General features: G+C 36.2%; 1 protein-coding gene across 6 annotated transcripts in view; it reads right to left on the reverse strand.

Annotated features, from left to right (window-relative positions):
* Nucleotides 1-19,242, reverse strand: part of FAT1 (FAT atypical cadherin 1) — a 127,041-nt gene that overhangs the window by 37,732 nt on the left and 70,067 nt on the right. For all 6 annotated transcript variants that reach the window (XR_013993235.1, XM_081046780.1, XM_081046779.1 and 3 more), the window contains exons 4-9: nucleotides 11,779-11,840; nucleotides 8,459-8,788; nucleotides 7,902-8,112; nucleotides 5,349-5,488; nucleotides 1,260-1,535; nucleotides 927-1,137 (exon numbers count right to left, since the gene is read on the reverse strand). Coding sequence is in view for 5 of the 6 variants with exons in the window: in XM_081046780.1 (XP_080902906.1) it covers nucleotides 927-1,137; nucleotides 1,260-1,535; nucleotides 5,349-5,488; nucleotides 7,902-8,112; nucleotides 8,459-8,788; nucleotides 11,779-11,840 (1,230 nt within the window). In the remaining variant the exon portion in view is untranslated. The remainder of the gene's footprint in view (nucleotides 1-926; nucleotides 1,138-1,259; nucleotides 1,536-5,348; nucleotides 5,489-7,901; nucleotides 8,113-8,458; nucleotides 8,789-11,778; nucleotides 11,841-19,242) is intronic.

The following is a 19,242-nucleotide window of genomic DNA, read 5'->3' on the forward strand; positions in this document are numbered from 1 at the left end:
ATTTGTGGACCAATGGTAACCCCCTACCTGTTAAGAACAAGTATGAATGCCCATAACATGGCACCCGGCACATAAAATGCACTTAATTAGTCTGTGGGATGAATAAACGAATGATTGACTAGTAGTGTAAAACATTTCGCTCTGACACCTGCTTCTTGGTGATCTTCCTACTTGTAATCACCAGCAAGACTGATCTCTCGCTTTATCATCCCTGGAAGAACGGCCTACACTTCCTGATTGGGTCTTCCTTGCCCTTGTTGCCTCTTGCCCAACTTCAGCCCCTTTGGCTTTTCAACATTTCTTCAAGTCCAAATCTTAACCCTGGGACCTACGGCAAGCAATAACCCAGGAATGAAACTCAACCGTTAAAGCTGCATGGGGGTGGAAGTGGCAGCAAAACTAAACCTGGAAGGGGCAGCAGAGGCATGACATCCTCTCTAGAAGATCTGACTCAATCAGAATTGGATGAGTCAGCACTCTGTCATGACATTTCCTGCTCTGACAAAGAGAAAATACTGACTGAAAATAAAGCATTATATTAACAGGCCAGAGGTTTCCTAAAAGTGTCTCCTAGTTTACAAAGGAAAAGGATTGTGTGGTTAACACTCTTTTAGAAATACTGAATTGGTCAAATACAGTTTTCTTTACTGTAGGACTTCTCTGCCTCGAATTATGCTAATATTGTGACTTTCCAAGAACTTTCGCCAAACTTCGTTAGGACTCTCTATCTTAGCTTTGTAAAGAGTTAAAAATTAAAAGAAATTTTCTTTCTCTTTCTCCTACCGCGTAAAATGGTAGCCAAAGATCAATTTAAGCTATTTTTACAGTGATACACAGAAATGTTTGAATACCTAGAACTAATTTTAAAAAAGAAACAGTTTCTAACAAGCGCAAAGTTATAAACCCATCAAGTGCTCCCAAAATACCTGATTCAATGGAGTACACCACTTCTGCATTTTTCCCTCTGTCCTTGTCCAGAGCGGTAACCTGTAACACCACTGAGCCCACAGCTGCTGATTCATAAACCCGACCTTCATAGGAGGAACTCGTGAACCAGGGGGCGTGGTCATTTGTGTCACTGACATTGACAACAATCCTTGCAAAGTTGCGCTTTACAGGAACATCTTGATCTCGTACCTAAAAGAAGCAACGCATTATCAATCTTGTTGAGGTTTTCCTTATAACTGATTCAAAATCACTCTCAAACACACGAAACCCCTCAGGAACCAAATGGTGGCACAAGGAGTGGAATGCCATACCATGACTGTAAGAACATGCTGGTGAACGGCTTCATGATCCAGCGCTTCAGAAGTATAGAGAGAGCCCGTTGCAGGATCAAGACGAAATTTCTTGAGACTCAATGGATCAACACTACTCTGCAGAGTGTAGATTAGTTTGTTTTTCTCATCCTTATCCACAGCACTGATTTGCAGAATTTCTGTATCTGGCACTGTGTCTTCAGGAATAATGACTTCATATTTTGATGTAGAAAATTGAGGACGATGGTCATTTGTGTCTATTACTTTGATGAATACCTACAACAAAATGACTCACATAAAAATATTGCTAATTATATTTTAATATTTAACGAATCAAGGAAAAATCAGATACATGTTGAAAAAAACTGATTTTTCAGCAAAATGAAATACAAATATGAGGAAAGTTACAAAAATCTAGAATCAAAATTATCTTTAAAATTTTTCATTTAAATATCAACTATGTAAATATGAGAAAGATAATGAACATCTTTCTAAATTCTTGAGACTAAAACTTTGGAGAGAAAGTATAACACCTTTCATACCTCTCTTTCTGATATGCAGACTTAATTGCCCTTAGGGTCTGCACAGAAGAGATATTTCTAGATTACTCATGTAAAGGTAACAGAAATTTACTTTACCAGGATTTTGTGGAGACTAATTTCCTGTATCGGATTTGAATCTGTAACTACCAAGCTATTGAGGTGAGTATGTTACTAGATGCTCACAGTATTTATATTTCTTGTTCTAATCTTTGAGACTCTAAATTCCTACTGACAGATATTTATATATATAGAGAGAGAGACAAATTAGAAATATGCAAAAAATTCTTACTATATTTTTGTGATCGTAACATCTACATAGAAATAGTAACCACGTTTCCTAAATGCAGTTTAAGTACATTGAAAAAAGAAACTCCATTAAATATGTCAACATAAAATAAAAACCTTTCAGGAAAACGCAGATGTTAAAAAATGGAGTCCCAATTAAGTTTTTTTTCTTGACAGTAAGAGAATTAATTTTCAGACTGAAAAGACGTGGAAATCACTACTAATTATAAAAGATGGCTTACAGTTATGAACAAGAAATCTGAGCTTCGTTGGCATATATGGAACAGAGGTTCGCTGGTCCAAATGGCACAGGTGGCCAAAGTCCCAGGATTGCACAGGTAAAGCCATTAACCACACTGGTGCAGGCATATGAACAAGAGGCCTTCCCATAGAGACTGTCAGTGATCTCAGAGAACACTAAAACATCAGTGATGAACTGTAACCTGACATTTTATATGACTACTAAATGCAGTCACCAAACCACAGAAAGGTTTTATGTGAAAGCTATGTAAATATATAAAACTACAGACACCTCACTCTTCAATGTCAATGAATATCTAGAAGGGATGTCTATAAAGACAATTTCTATAAATTAAATCATTATATATTTGCACTATAAATTTAAACATTTTTCTTAGAGTGTTGAGCAGAAATAGTTTAATCCTCTCCAAGATTAATTAATCACAAGTAAATAGAAACAGCTAAAGTAAAAATAGCTATTTTTGATAAGGTGATTCAACTGAAACATATTCACTGGGCACATACATCCTCAGCACTTGCCTCCATTTACCAAGAGTGTAAAACAAATGTGTGACAGACTCTGCCCTCATGAAGCTTTCAACCTCATAGGCAACGTCTTTCACATACAAAGACTAATGAGGTTTCATACACTGTCAGGTAAAAACTTATGAAGACTGTAAGTCTTTAGAGGTCCAGAGATGGTCTGGGACATTCAGAAAGCTCCTAAGGAGGAGTTAAGGCTTTGCTTAGGTAGGTTTGGGGTTGGTAGATGAAGGTATGTTGTGGTAGGAGGAAGAGCTTGGTCACAGACACAAAGGCAAGACGTGGAATGGACCAACCTATCTCTTAGAGACTGGAGAGGACTTAGAACTGGGGGTAATGCACCTTGGCCCAGCACGAGAATTCTCTACAAAACTCCAATCTGATATCTGCTACAACTGATATTGATGCAGCAAACTCTGCTCTGCTGGTTCCTGAGTTGTACCTATAAACTGGAATCTACCTTGCTGTGTGTGTTCTAGTGCCTTATCAACCCATTCTGATGTCTGTGTCCCTCTTCAGGAGGTTTCTGCTGTTCCGCTCCCACCCAATTCCTATCTCTCTGCCCTCAGCCACACACTGGAAATCCAAAGCTATTTACTGATTGTTCCCTTTGCCCCGCACCTTAACAGGTCAGTAACCATCAGTAACCAGGCTCTGTAACCATCCTCTGATATTCTGACTACTTCCTCTACCAGCAAATCATTAGGACAGTACCAAGATGTTTTGAAAATGACTCAAAATCAGTTAGGGGAGTATAAAAGAGTCACTGAATTTAAGATATTCTGCATCTCTAAGAAAAGAGGACTAGAATATATATATATGTATATGTGTATATATATATATATATATATATATATATATATATATATATATATATATCTCCCATGTTCCATAGGAATTTTAGTCAATCTATACTATATTTCATACTAAGCTTTCAACTGTATTAACTAGAACTACAATTATTGGGAAAGGGGAGCACTACTAACTATTCACTTATGTAATAAATGATAAATGCTACAGGTAGCTATATCATCTTTAGTAATAAGAATGTTTGGCACGGAGGATCATTTCTACTACTTATTAAGTTTCCTTTACTGGATGTCTGGTTAGTTGATTATCTGAACTGGTCTACATACAGTTATAGTTATCTTGATCTTGTTAAATTTCTTATAATTCTTGATATTTTATTCTCATTTTCACGCTCTAAAGTCTAACTTCTACAATGAGAAAAGTTACTCACAAAATAGAAATTTGAAAACTGTACAGGAACTTTTACATGACAATCTCAAAATAACCACAAAGCATGGTACATACCATCCATTTTAAATTCATTAAAAATCATAAGCATTTGAAAAAAGTAATGAAATCGTTTCATAACAGGCTTTAAATTATCTACTCATTTTTTAATTGCGAAAACATCACAGACTATAATTTTTATTCTTCAATGCAATTAAATTGCTTAGCACATGATCTATCCCATGCAAGATTTAAACTAGTATAATCTAAAGCTAGAAAGCTGGAATCCAGAAGCACTTTATACTCCAACAATTTAACTTCTTCCTTTTGCTAGTTGGATATAGCAGATTGCACACAAATCTTTAGCTTCTACCATCCTAATGGAAGCTTCGCGAGGGCAGGGTTTTGTTTTCTACTGTTCAGCTTCTAGAACAATACCTGGCACATAGCAAGTGTTCAACAAATTCTCTAAGCAGGTGACACAGAATAAAAGAGAATTAATAAGGAAGATGAGAATTTAAATTTAATTTAGAGGGTTTTAACATTTACATTTGAATTCCCAGTATCTAGCCATCTCTTAACCATCAGGAACAAATAAACATGTTAAAGGAATTATTAGAACAATATTATCAGTTATTTTACACATCCCTAGTTAAGGTAACCAGTTTTAATGAAAATGACCTGGACAATTCACCTTCCACAGGATACACTTTATACTAACACAGTTCAGAAGGAGTATACCGTGTCTCCCCCAAAATAAGTCCTAGCCGGACAATCAGCTCTAATGCGTCCTTGGGAGCAATAATTAATGTAAGACCCAATATAATACAGCATAGTATGATATGATATGATACGATATAAATATAATACTGGGTCTTACATTAATTTTTGTTCCAAAAGACGCATTAGAGCTGATTGTCTGGCTAGGTCTTATTTTCGGGGAAACATGGTAAAATGAAAGATTTAGATAACATAACAACAATGTAGCTTATTTTGTTAAGTTCTCTTTCAAAATTTTCAAAACTAGTTCATTACATGCAAAACCTAAATCAGGATTTGCAGTTAATTTTCTTTCCCTAAATAAAAATCCTTGGTGTGCATCGTGTTAATTATATCAACATAGTAACTTCTGCTTTGAGAATCCAAGAGGACAGAACCAACTGTCCATATTGTCTGTGGACCCTGGAATCAGAATGTTGTATGAGTCCTCCTCTGACAGACACATCACTAGCGATTCACTAACCTGAGTGAGTATAGTGCTGGTTCCATCTGTAGCCTCAACTGTGAGGTTATAGTTTGACTTTTGTTCTGCATCAAGAGGTTTGGCAACAATGATGGTTCCGGTGCCCTTGTCCACATCAAAATGACTGTCATAGTTGCCACCTAGTTTAAATTAGGGCAAATAGAAAAAGTAAAAACAGGTCACAGGAGGAAAACCTGTCATTTATTTTGTGGCTTTCTGATTCGTAATGGCAGTTAAAAAAAAAAAAAAAAAAAGGCAAACCAAAAAAGAACTTCTGATATATTGATCAACGTGTTTCCAAGAAGCTTACATTTTGAAAGACGAGAAAAGAAAGGCCAATTAGAAAGACAATGCTTAGTAACAGGAGGTTGAGATCTAAATGTCAAGAAAGCCACTAAGGGAAAGGAGGCAAGAAAGAAAGCAACTCTGAAAACAGAATGAAACTGCCAATATTGCCAATGAATTACTTCCAATTTGCTTTTTCAGGGGTTCTAAATATATTTTTAATTTACAACTCAGTAGCTATATAAAAGACATCATTTAGTAACCAGGGTTGGCCATTTAAAACTGTAATTATTAAAAAAAAAAAAATTTGTGACACCTGGTCATACTGCCCTAATAAAAGGCTTATTAAAGGAATAGAGACAGTGGAAATGTAATGGCTCTGTGCGACTTCAGAGGGATAGTGGATGGGGGGCGGGGGGTTCACACAGTGTGAGAGAGATAAAAGATAAACGTCTAAGTATTACTTAGTCTTGTGCACCTGAAACTAATAAAAAAACAAAAAAAACACAAATGTTAACTTGGAAAAAATCATTGGTAATTAACGTTTAGCTCTGACTCTTATAAACTACTTGAAATTTTTTCCCATTGTTATCACACACAAAGCTTAATGAAGCAATAGTTTCTGTGGTACTACATTATCCAAATGCATTCCCAATTATATTTTAGCTAAAACTCTGTTTTCAAATCCCTTAAACTGGAGATACTTATATCAATGAAACAAAATAGAATGGAAATAAAGTCTTAATGTCATAAATGAACTTCTATTACTAAATCTAACCGTACAAGGAAAACAACACGCACAAAAAAAGTCTTCAGTCAAACCTAAAACTAAGAATGGATGCAAAGTCAGGATGTTTGAAAAGGAAATGAGTGACCATATGCATGCACACTGAAAACAAAACGCACTGAAACACAAGTCACTGGAAATAAAAAAGTTCTAGAAATTGATGCTTTAATTTTAGATCTCATAATCTGAGGCAAATTATGTGATCTCAGCAGATACCTTCTGCTGTACAGTTCAGGTCACAAGTCATCTGAAAGATGTAAAACACTTCTCTAGCAAGTGAGTCTCCTGGCACAGCCAAAAAGAAGCAAGCAAGCATGGAAGGAAGCAGAGAACAAGGAAGAGCCATCAATCAGACCGGTTCCAAAGGCGGTCAGTGTTAAATGCTGAAGTCAGACGCTGCATGGCAGCAGCCTGCTCATCTAGAAATGTGACAGGCGTTAACAGAGAGCAAACAAACTCTTCATTGTAGTTAATTATGAAAATAATCTTTTTTTTTAATTTAAAACTAAACTGTAATAAGTTTCATATGTGTTGATGACACCCACAATTTCATACATTGACCAAAATTACGAAAATAGCCTATCTAGTGTGAAAGTTCCAGAGGAAAAACCTGTATCGCCTTCACCACCTGCACCCTGTGGCCCCTGCAAACTATGTCCTATGGGCTTCAACTTGCTGAAATAGCATGTGGGGTTAGGGCGGCGAAGGGGTGGACAAGGGAAAAAGGATATGAAGGTCCAAAGAGACAAGAATCACAATACATATTTTTAATTTTAACTATCCTTACAATTAAAATAGTGTAAACAAATAGAATTTAAAAAAACCTAAGATGTCAGAGTCTAATAGGAATTTTTAAAAAATATGTTGGAATAGCGTATTATATTCTACATCTAAGCTAAATTAAATGACAAAAACAAACTGGGTGAGGCATGTAATTTTTACCACAGGGTGATTTAATCTAGTGAACCCTGCTTTCTACTGAAAATGAGGTAAATAAAATTTAAAAACCTATGGTTGGCACTATGATTTTTAAGTCATAAAATTAAAATTTGTAAGCTTATTCCCTATAAAATACTGATGTGTGACAATCACACACGCATAGTTATTTTAAATACTCAAATCATATTCACTAAAAATAGTAATGTGCCATGTTACGTTATCAAGAAGGAAAAATTAAGAAGCTCTACTTTTGGACCAAAACGTTTAGATTTCTCTGTAACTCCTTGATATACTTTTAAAAACCTTATTTTTATATTAATGAGATGGTACGTATAGAGCACCTATTTTAAACAAGTTTAATATATGTTGAATATTGTGATAAATTTTGCAGTCAAACTACTGCAATTTAAAACAAAATCTCCACTTATAGGTCTTACTCTCAATTTTAAATTCTGAGGTGTGCACAGAAATCATAGAACCATAAACAGGTTCTCCTCGGTGCAACCTACAGAAGGACAATGAAAACTACGAGGAATGCTTACCAATGATGTCAAACCAGAGAGGTGTACTAGGAGGCTCAACAGATATCACTCCGATCATGTGAGCAACTGGATCGCTTTCCATTACAGTGAAGGTGAAAAATGGTTCTTCAAAAGAAACTGGCTCCAGGGATGGTTTGGGTTTGGAGATCCATTCAATGTGGAGTCGAGTGGTTGACGACTTTTGGGGGCGACCATTATCAACTGCCTTAATCTATAAAATATAGGCAGAGGGGATAAAACAACAACTTGGGAGTTACATCCCATCACTGGAACATGGACTGGTTCGGTCTTAAACCAAGTCAATTTCAAACATTTAATATTTTTATTTGTATATTCCATGTGTTTAATAATACTGGATAAAAAGAGCAACATCTTTTGCCACAGTCAACATAAATAACTGGAGTGACAGCTGAAAAGAGAAAAAACCTGTACTTCCCACTCTCACAAACACTGAGGTTACTGACTGAACAGAGATAAAGTAAGAAGAGAAGAGAGGTAAGACTACTATATTAATAATCAAAGTATATAAGAAATTCAAAGACTAGATCTTAACTCACTGAAAGAATATCATATTCTCCAGCTCCAGAAGACTTCTTGGATGAAACCAGTCCAGTTTTTGGCTCAATAAAAAATTTGCCATGCTCATTTCCATCTTCGATGCTATAGGAGATTTCTGCGTTGGGACCTTCATCTTTGTCTGTTGCTATAACGCGATATATAGGCTCGCGCTTAGCATTTCTTTCTCGTTCTGGTTTGTCCCGCTCTGGGAGTCTGATTTTGTAGAACTTTTGCAGGAACTGTGGTTTGTTGTCATTTTCATCAAGGATTTTCACAATTACTCTTGCAACGGTTGATTTGGGGGGACTACCATTATCTGTCACAGTAACCTGTTGTTTAAAGGTAACAGATCAACAAAAGGTTTTAAAATGTGCTATATAAAAAGTGAATGCCTTCTTCCTAATGATAATCAGCATTTATATAAACCTCTACAGTTCACACAGCACTAAGACACATGCCATCTGCTCTCATTCGGACAATAGCCCTGTGAGAAAGCAAGAAAACCTCTCCCATTTTCAGAGAGAGAAACTTGGGGAGAGGGCAAGGGTTAAGGAAGAAGAACTGGCTGTGAGCCCTTGCCCTCTCCTTCCCAGGCCACCTCTTTTCCTCGCAGAACCATTACTGTATTGTGAATGTCATCAAAATGTTAAGCTATCAAAAACAGTATTTTTAAGCCAAGGAAGAGATACATGAAAATTTTACTTTAAACATCTAAAGAGTCCCCTTCAAAATAATATTCACTCCATATACTGAAAAATAAGTTCTTCACATACTGCATTTTTAAAAAACTGTCATTTTTAAGCTTCATCAACAAAATAAACTGAATCATCAATTTAAAATATGTGTTAAGTAACGTGCCTTTTAACATCATTTTATTTTGTTTGGCTCTTGCACATAAGTTTTCCATATTTAGTAGGGTAGACATAAACATTTAAATTTAAGATCAATTTATGAAATAAGATTTTCAGTAAAAGAAATGTAAAATAACTTTTATTCTAAGTAAATTATTCACGTTACCAGTTTAGGAATATAAATCAGGGATTCGTGAGGATACACCAGTACACGCTTCTATGTGCAAAAGAAACAATTTCACCCTTCAATCAAATGTTCGTTTACTTCAGTATGTACATTAAAAGTGGTGACCCTTGTAACGGTTGTTCTCTCTCACCCACCCACATCCTCCCAAATTAATTAGCGAAATACGAGAAACTAAAGGAGACGGAAGTTTTCCATGGAACTATTTTCTTTTTGAAGCTTGGTAGGTTATAAATCCTGTTGTTTACAAAAGTGTGAATGTATCCTGATGGTACTTATCAAGAGTGTTTAAATCAAGTAGTTGCTTTATTTAAAGTACATGATTTATTTTCCCAAACTCTCAAAATAAAACAAAATAAAAATTACTATTTTAATTTTTACCTCTCAAAACATTTGTTTTTGACCAGTTTTCATATACTTGGGGAAAAAAGAAAAAGAGAAACACAACCAAGTACTATGCTTTGTAGTATTCATCAAATTGTTCCTAGGCTTGGATTCAATAACCAACAGCCAGTAACATAGTTTTGAACAGGTAATTGAAAAACACTTGCTTCTTTAAGACAATCAAATCAATGCCAATATTGGTCCTCAAAATGTACCACCATAAAAGGATTACGAGATATATAAGCAAACTATTATTTCCCATCAGTGTTAATATCATCTCCCAAGTCTTAAGTATCTCATACTTGCTTCCATCCAGCCTTTGACATTCATTGAGAAAAGAGGGATCTGGTGTGAGGCACACAATTAACTGGGTGTATGTGCAGTTCTAACTAGGGAGAGAGGACTGGAGCTGCATGCCAGTGTATAATATACTGGTCTGGACATTTTGCCATCTCTTTATTTTCTTCAGGAATCATATTCTCCCTTCTGTCAAACATAGTAGTGACTGAATGAAAACTGAAAACTCTGCTCTATTATTTAAAAAAAAAAATTCAAGGGAAGTATATAACCTATGACTAAACAGACATAACATAAAAAAACTACTAATTGTAATTGTGGCTGTGACACCACCTTTTCTAGATAGGATATCAGTGTGTGTATAATATGTATATTATATATTATATATGTATACATATACATATTATACACACACATATACATACATATACGTATATATAAAGAAAGTGAGAGCTATAAAAATGTAATATTTTACTGACGAACTTAGAAAATTTTGACTAAGATGAAGTGAAATTAAGCAGGGGGCATTATAAACAGCAATAATATAAAGAGACAGGACTTAAAAATAATCACAATTTAAAAACCAAAGAGCACTTCAGAATGTCTTTAAAAGAATGCACGTGTTCCACTGGCAAAAAAAAAAGAAAAAAAATCTGTTTAGGATTTTCTCAATTACCTACACTGAAGAGTCTGGAAGAGTTGTGCAGATAATTCACAATTAAACAAAAGCACTTGGTCTTTTTCAGGTTTGGTTCTAGTACTCAACACTGGCCTTTAACGTGTGATAGAGAAACATCAACAGAGGGAACAGGTTTGTTTTCCTCGGTTTTCCTCCCCAAGGGCTGCCTGCTTTCTCAGCCTCTTCTTGGTTTGCAAGCAATGGCATCAGGCCTGACACCCATATCATGGGCTACCTTCCTCCTCCAAATTACTCCTATCTCTTTCCCTGTAATGTATTTACTGCCCACCAGAAACAAGGCAAGCAGTAAAAGATAAACTGTGTTTCTTCTGTCAAGGACTAGAAGGCACTTTAAATACACTGTGAGAATGAGAAGCCTAATCAGAAGAAGGCATCTTAGAAGAGCACATCAGACTTCAATTTGCTTTTATTTTAGAAATTTTTAAGAAGCACAGACTTTATATAAACAAAAGCAATTGCATAAACAATGCAATAGTTTAAGAGCAAAACTAACAAAACAAGCTAACTACAGTTTAAAAAGTTGAATTAGACCTATTAACATAATTATAACTCAAAAATGTAATACTGAGAAAAAACAGGTAGAAGGCATACAGAAAAATATCACTTCTGTAAATGAAAATGAAATTCAAATAACTGTTTTCAGTTTTGTTTGCTAGGTGTGTGTGTGCATGTATAAACTACAAGATTAGAATGAAACTTAAGACTGTGGTCTTGTATTCTGGGGATAGAAAAGGGTGTAAAGGGGTCCTGAAGTGTATTCAGAATGTTTTATTTTCCTTTTTATTAATGACCAGAAGCTAATAAAAGAAAATATTAACAGCTATGAATACTAGTTAATGTAAATAAGATTGCTCGTTCCCATACTTATATTTTTAAAATAATTAAACACAGAGAAATGCTTACTTCTAATATGTGTTCATCTTGCTGCTCTCGGTCTAGTTTCCTTGATGTAGTTGTGATGAGACCTGTAAAACAATAAGAGTTCGTTAATTCTCACAAAGTAAACCATAACCTCACATAATCATGCTCTGAGTACAAATGTCTGAGCAGATCTCTAATTTATTCTCAAGAAAAAATAAGTGATCACTACAGTAACAATTATTTTATTTACAAACAACATATTTTAAACTTTCTCATTTTAATAATTCTTAAATATATTAGATAATGACAGAAGTATTAAGAAAGTGAAAAACTCAAATTTGAGTTACAATTTTTATTTAGCAGTTTCCCTATTTTGTCCGAAAAGATTTTTATTATAGAAAGTGAGATAAAGTTATTCAAGATTTTAACTTCATCCATATCTCCTTTAACTGCTGCAGAGATTATTAAGAATTCGCGGAAGTAACTTCTATAACAACATTATAGTTATAGAAGTTATAGAACCCCTAGAAAACATAATGTTGACTATGCTTTGTTACCTTTGAATCATCTACTCTCTCAAAAAAGTAATATGATTTTCCAGGTAATGCTGCTCAAATAACAATCATTTAATTTCCAACGGAAGAAGAAAATAAATGATCCCCAAAGAAACCCCCTTAATGCTTTGATTTTTTTCTATAAAACTAGAATATCTAGTTTCTATATCTCTCTAGAACTTTAATAACTATCTTAAATTGTCAACATATGTTGGAACCTAGATGACCATTGGAATGGATTAAATATATTCTTGTACTTCACAAAAAATGCCAACAAAATTCCACCAAGCACTGAAATACCCTCTGCGACCTGTGTTGAGAAAGGACAGGTGCATGCTTGGTGGCTCTCACATTAGATCTGAAAGTCAGGTAAGGTCATTTGTATGTGGCCAGACAACTGCCCAGCTTTCTGTGGTTTTTCCACAGAGAAATATTTCAAATAATTCATATTTAAGAATAGGCTTTATCACTCTAATTGATTATCTCCTATTACCCTAAATCATTTCAAAAAACTACCGATTAAAGGCTCCTCAAAATGTTTCTCTAAATTTGTAAATGAAAGGTTTGTGTTTTCCTTTAACTTGAAGTTTTTTTCCCTTAAACAGTCACGAGGACTCTTAATCAACATTATCTTCCGCACACTTCAATGAAGCAATGCTCTCTTTTCAATAGGAACAACAAAAGACTATATCGTAAGCCAGAATCAGTTTCTTCCCAAACCATACTTACACATTGAAACAGGTTTAAGGAAAATGCTTCACAATGCTTAATAGTGTGAAAGTGTCGCTCTAGCACACAAGCTCGACTTTCATTAGTTAAAAACCTTTTAAAGTTAATTTCTTTTGTTTCCTATCAAAAGTTTCCCACCCCCTTCTGATTGTGGCTTTAAGTAGTTCAAGAATCACAGGAAATCCCCATGATTAGTCCCATCTAATTGTCCCAATGAGCCCATCAAGAAGCTGTTACCCGTGGTAACTTCACAAAGGACAACAGCGTGCCATGTTCACAGAAAACAGTACCCTGCTTCCGTACATCACCATCATTCATTGCACAAATATCCATCAGCAAATACATTTCCAGAGCAAAGAAAATAGCCACCAGTAAAGAAAATCCCCCATTTCACAGCCGACTCACAGCACACCACTCTGCTCCTCAGGATGTACCTACATCCGTGCTCCCGATTTCACGTGAGGACAGAAAGCAGACCTGAGAATCTCCTCGGTTGGTAATTACCTGCATGTTTTATGTGCTTCAGATTAATTCTCCTCTCTTAACTCATTGGAACCTTAATTCCATTCAAATGCAGTGAATTCTAATGCTCCTTTTTTCTCCATTTTAGCCCTGCTACTCCTATCCACTCCTTCACCTCTCCGCGGAAACATCATTTCTGAGGCCTCCGCTGACAGCTCTAGTTGGGGGCCCCACAGCTGAGTTCTCTAAGCTCTTGTAGTTCTTCTATCATAACATCAACCAACGGTAATATAGTCACTCATTTAAAAGTATTCTTTTGTATATTGCAAGGCCCATGAGGAAAGACTCTGTCTTTCAAGTATACCTTGGTTACACTGCTTATATCTCTAGTACCTTCAAAGAATACTTAAATGTGTGAACACATAAATTTCTTAAAACTATAAAAGAACAGAGTTTAAAAAATATATTAGATAAGAGAGACACATAAACTATACTCAGCTTGGAAATAACGATGCAAATTCATACAACCATTTAACGTGTATTCACAGGCAAGATGTGTCAGGCACAGAGACAGGTGGTGTAGGTGATGGTGGCAACCAGCAGACATTTAGAAGCACAAATGTGCAGTGCAGGGAAGTAGTCCAAGGCCAACAGATTTGGGTTATGCCCCAAGTATAGAAGAGAATATAAAGAACAAAGAGAATGGTGGGCCTACTGGTGGGCCAATCTTATTAAAGTAAGGGACAGCACTGTTTAGAGAGCCATGAGGAAGCCTATAAAGCAATAGCTGGAAGAGAACCATGTGTCTCAGAAGCCAGGGGCAGAGAATTTTAAAGAGGAAGTCCCTTCTCCAAGTACTTCAGAGAAGTGGGAGCCAAGGAGGCAGCAAGCAGACTAGGAAAGGTATTTCTTTTATGAAGAGGAGACTATGCAGCATGCTAACCAACACGGATGTAAAGGTGAGCGGAGATGAAGATCGGGACCTACGCTAACCCACACAGTAGCCACAAGCCTCATATGGCTACTGACATTTAAATTACATGTAAGATACTCATGGAACATGTAAGGTATTTCAGAGTCACAACACTCCTCCCAAAAGGAATCCTATCAGGGTCACAGTGTTCTTTTCCCAGTGTCATTGCCAAGGAGAGGCTGTGCGCATAAGCTCTCTGGGGGCGGTAGGGGGGGCATGAGGTAGTGCACACCAAGAGAAGGGGAAATGGGGGCTTTTTGAGGAATTTTCATACAAAATGAATCACGAAGAGCAAACAAAATTTCCTAACGAAACAGGAAAATACCAGGCAAACTGTGGATGTTCTCTAAGAGGTATACTTTACCTTATGGCTATCAACCTCACTGGGCGCTCAACATCATGGAAATGGTACCCAAATATCCCATACTCCAGCCACACCAATTTAGCTGTAGAATTCATTATGCATTTCACACTTGTTTTCACCTCTGTAATCCTGCGAATTCTACTCCCTCGTATACATGATAAACACCTATTTCAAAAATGAATCCAGGGTATGCTTTTTCTATCTACTGATACATTATTAATCTTCTAGGTATGAAATATTCTAAAAAGGGCATCCATTTCTTTCATTTTAAACATTTGCGCCCATCTGTAACACTTATTACGGAACCCCGGAAGGACGTACACTTAAGAGAAACAGCACAGTATTTCCAAACTGATGCTCAGGTGTCTGAGCCCAAAGAAGTTCAATTGTTCCAAGGTCACCAGTAAGTCATCACCAAAGCCACGCTCAGAATGTAGCTCTCCAAAGACCTAGATAAGAGGCTTTTTGTTGTTTATTTTTCCTTCCCCATCACAACATACTACATAACTTATTGCATTATGGTATTTCAACGCTCCATAAACTCTGAACTGAGACTTATATGAAATTCAAGAGGGAAAAAGCGAGCAACAGTTAATCATTATTCATTTAATAGGTCCAAAAATGCAAGTTGGAAAATAAAATAGACTGGGGTGAACGCAAATGCGTACGCCAAGTGCTGCCTTTGTAACTTTGTGTTTTATCTTTCTTTTCTGCAGAGCACCATTAAATTAAAAATAGAAAGAAAAAGACAAAGCTTTCTTTCCTTGGCCTAGAAAAACACTCCATTCTCTAGACCAATACTGTTATAAACGTACGTGGGCTGAGAGAGTAAATACCGTCCCTTCTCACCAACCAGAAGCAGTTCAAATTCACCCCATCAGTGTTTGTAAAACTAAGAAATCAAACTTTCCTGTGTTTTATGAACATCATTAAAAACAAATCTATTGACAGCCTTTCTATGCTGCTTTAGACATTTAGAGAAAGAGTTCATTTGAGAAAAGAGAGAATGGCAGATTAACAGTAACGCTTCAATAGAAAATTTTACTCTAACATTTTTTATATTCAATAATAAAAACCATCTCCAAACTTCTCGAAGTTCAAAAGATCAGATTTCACAAAGTAGAATGTATATAAAGGTGAGCATTAAAGGATTAGTAGGTAAAGATAATGTGAGATAGCCCAAGTGAGCACTAAAGGATTAGTAGGTAAAGAAAGATAATATGAGATAGCCCCCAGAAGTGAAGCTACCTTTATGTATTCATTCAACTACCTTGTGTTGTCCACTCAGAATGTAGAGATGATTAAAACAGTCTTTTTTTTCAGTCTTTAAGAAACAAGGATGAAGGGCAGAAGGCAAAGACTACAGTTGAGAAAGAGTAAGCTAGACTAGAGTGTAGGGTGCATACAGAAAACAGAAAAGAAAGGAAGGGCTTTGTATTCCAAGTAAGACTGAACTTGGCTGGGTGATGAGACACATGCAGTGTAGTCAACCTTGTGTGCTAGCAAACAACCATCCAACCACCCAGTATGTGAATGAGGCCATCTTGGACCAGCCGGCCTTAAGCCAACCAGCCAAGGAACCACCATTGCATGGGACATCAGGCAAGCCTGGAAAAGACTAGAACTGCCCAGCGGAATCCCTAACTAAATCTAAATTATGGTGGTTATTTTAAACCACTAAGTTTTGGAATGGTTTGCTACAAAGCAAAAGCTAACTAATGTATCCACTTCATCTCTAATGGCTTGCTAAATACAGAGGTATTGTGCTATGAGCTTCAAATACATTATCTCATTTAATCTGTGTGTGTGTGTGTGTGTTGTGTACCGAGGATGCCAAAACAATGTATACAAATGGACACTTTGGTCAATGTTGCTCACGCAGTAGTTCACCGTAATCAGAAGTATCTGGACGCTGATGGTAACCACTTTGAGCACCTCTTGTAATTGCAGAAGTCAAACGTATTCATCTTTTGTTATTGGTCTATAGAGTATCACAATTTTAATACCGTTTTCCTTTCTTAACATGTGTACACATTTTTTGGCACCATATATATATATATATACACATATATATGTGTGTGTGTATATATATATATATGGCAGCATCTACACCATAATAAATAAATTAATCAGTTACAGGCTCAGAAGATTAAGTTGCTTAGTCAACATCATTTAGCAAAATGATGAGTTGGGAATTCAATAAACTCAGAGTATCGGTCTAAAGTCCACAAGTCCACATCACAAATGATGGAAGGCAGAGGGACTAAAAGTTTGGGACTGTAAAAAATGGTTTGAAACCAGCATGGCAGATGCAACTAGATGGCAGCTAGAGAAGGGAAGAAAAAGGACTGTTGAATCTGATTCAGTTCCAACTGCAGTAAGAGAGCAAATACTTGTGATCTGTAGTAGGAGTTTTATAAGAACCAAAACCGTAAAAGAAAAGGTCCCGGTTCTACAGGGAAAATACTGAGTGGCGATGTGTTCACCTTGCTTGGCAGGGAATTTACTTTGAACTATTTTCCAACTATTCAGCTTAGGATAAACATAGGTAGGTGAAAAGATCAAGGAAGAAAAGAAGCCTGCTCTCCTAATTTCCATTTTCCCCTACTCTGATTATTTTCCTCTAACCCCTACAACTACTTAGACTTTTTTTTTTGTAATAATGCGCGAACCAAAGCAACATATGTTCTAATCAAGAACTATCCAGTAGAATTTTCTGTGGTGATGGAACTTTTCTACAATTGCACTGTCCAATACAGTAGCCTCCGGCATGTGGCCACTAAGCACTTGAAATGTGGCTAGTGTGACTAAAGAGTGAATTTTTAAATTACTTCAAATAGTCACAAATCATCTCTGCTCCTATACAGACTCCGATTTCAAATTATGCATGTCCAAATCAAGAACTTGAACACCTACAGTATTCAAAATCTTTTTCCATGGTTAAAATTTGAAGCAATGATAGCAAATTTATTTATCAAAACCCACATTCTGTAAATTCCATGTCTTAAATCTAAACAGTGTAAAAAGCAAACAAACTCCAGGATTTCAACTGTGCTGACACTTCTCCATAATGCTCCCTGCTACTTGTCTCCATCTCATTGGGCTCAGAGATGGCAATAAAGAAACCTGGTTTGTTTTTGTTGGTTTACAGCTTCATCTGAACACCTGAAAATCAAAAGTCTCTGGGTTTAACGACGACTTTTAAAAAATCATTATTGACCAATTTATAGTTTTTCCTCTGACGCTCTCGCTAATGAGTAAAAGTTAATCAATGAAATTTATGTTCGTAAGCAGTAATAATGTCGGAAAGCTCACGAGCTCAAAGTCACCCGCTTGTTCAGTCTGTACTGTTATACAACTTGTTTTTCAGACTGTCATCCCCAAATATTTCACCCTGAACCACACATGTAAAAGTCTACGACAAGGCCCTTGTCCTCAAAGACATACCATTTATTTAAGGAAACAGCCCTTTTATCTAAAAGGGAGAAATTAGTATTAAACGATTCTCTCACAGCTCACTCGTTAGGCAACACTAACTGTGTGCTTCCAAGCAGCTGGCTCTGGAGAAGCCTGGGCACCATTCTCAGTGAATCATCACAGCACCCCTCCATGGCAGCTACTAATACACTAACCTCATTTTAAAGATATCTGAGGCTTTGAGAGGTAAAGTCACAGTGACAGTAAATGGTAAGGTTGAGATCTGACCTAAGTCTGTATGATCCCAGAGCCCAAGCTCTTAACTCACGTAAGTAACTATAAATGTATAGATCACAGCTATACATTTACTATGTTTAATGATTACACAACAGAGTTATTCAGTGAGTTTCAAGCTTCTCACATTACTCTAGGACTGGAATATTCGCTCCGTAAAGCATGGCTCCTTTTGCAGGTGTCCTCAGGACTCTCCACCTTTTTTCACAATGTTTGAAAATGTTTGAAAATCTCAGCACTATTTGACTAACCCTTGACCATAGGCATACACTCTAGCTATGTTATTTTCAACCATTTTTTTCCACTGATTTTTCTGAAAATCTTTAATATATTTTTACTCTGTGTGATTTTAAGATCTTTGCAGCTCCTTTGGTGACAGGGAGTATTTATAAGTCTCAGGCGTCTTCAGAGTAGACAGGGTAATTTCTTCAGTAGTTCTTATTACAATAATCTGGAAATTCAATTTCTACCTTCCTACTTTCAACCCCTACTTTCGCAGGGACTGCTACCAGGACATTTAATATGCTTTAAGAATCAGCAACAATTACAATAAAACAATTGTCATACCCCAGTGAGGAAACTGTAAAACTTAACACTGCTTCAAGAATCTTTTACACAAAGAGTACTACAAAAACCAAAATGGCAATACACACACACACACACACACACACACACAAAATGATATGTAATACATGCTCACACCTTTATGGAAG

Source organism: Rhinolophus hipposideros (assembly GCF_964194185.1).
Source record: "Rhinolophus hipposideros genome assembly, chromosome: 4".
Classification (NCBI taxonomy): domain Eukaryota; kingdom Metazoa; phylum Chordata; class Mammalia; order Chiroptera; family Rhinolophidae; genus Rhinolophus; species Rhinolophus hipposideros.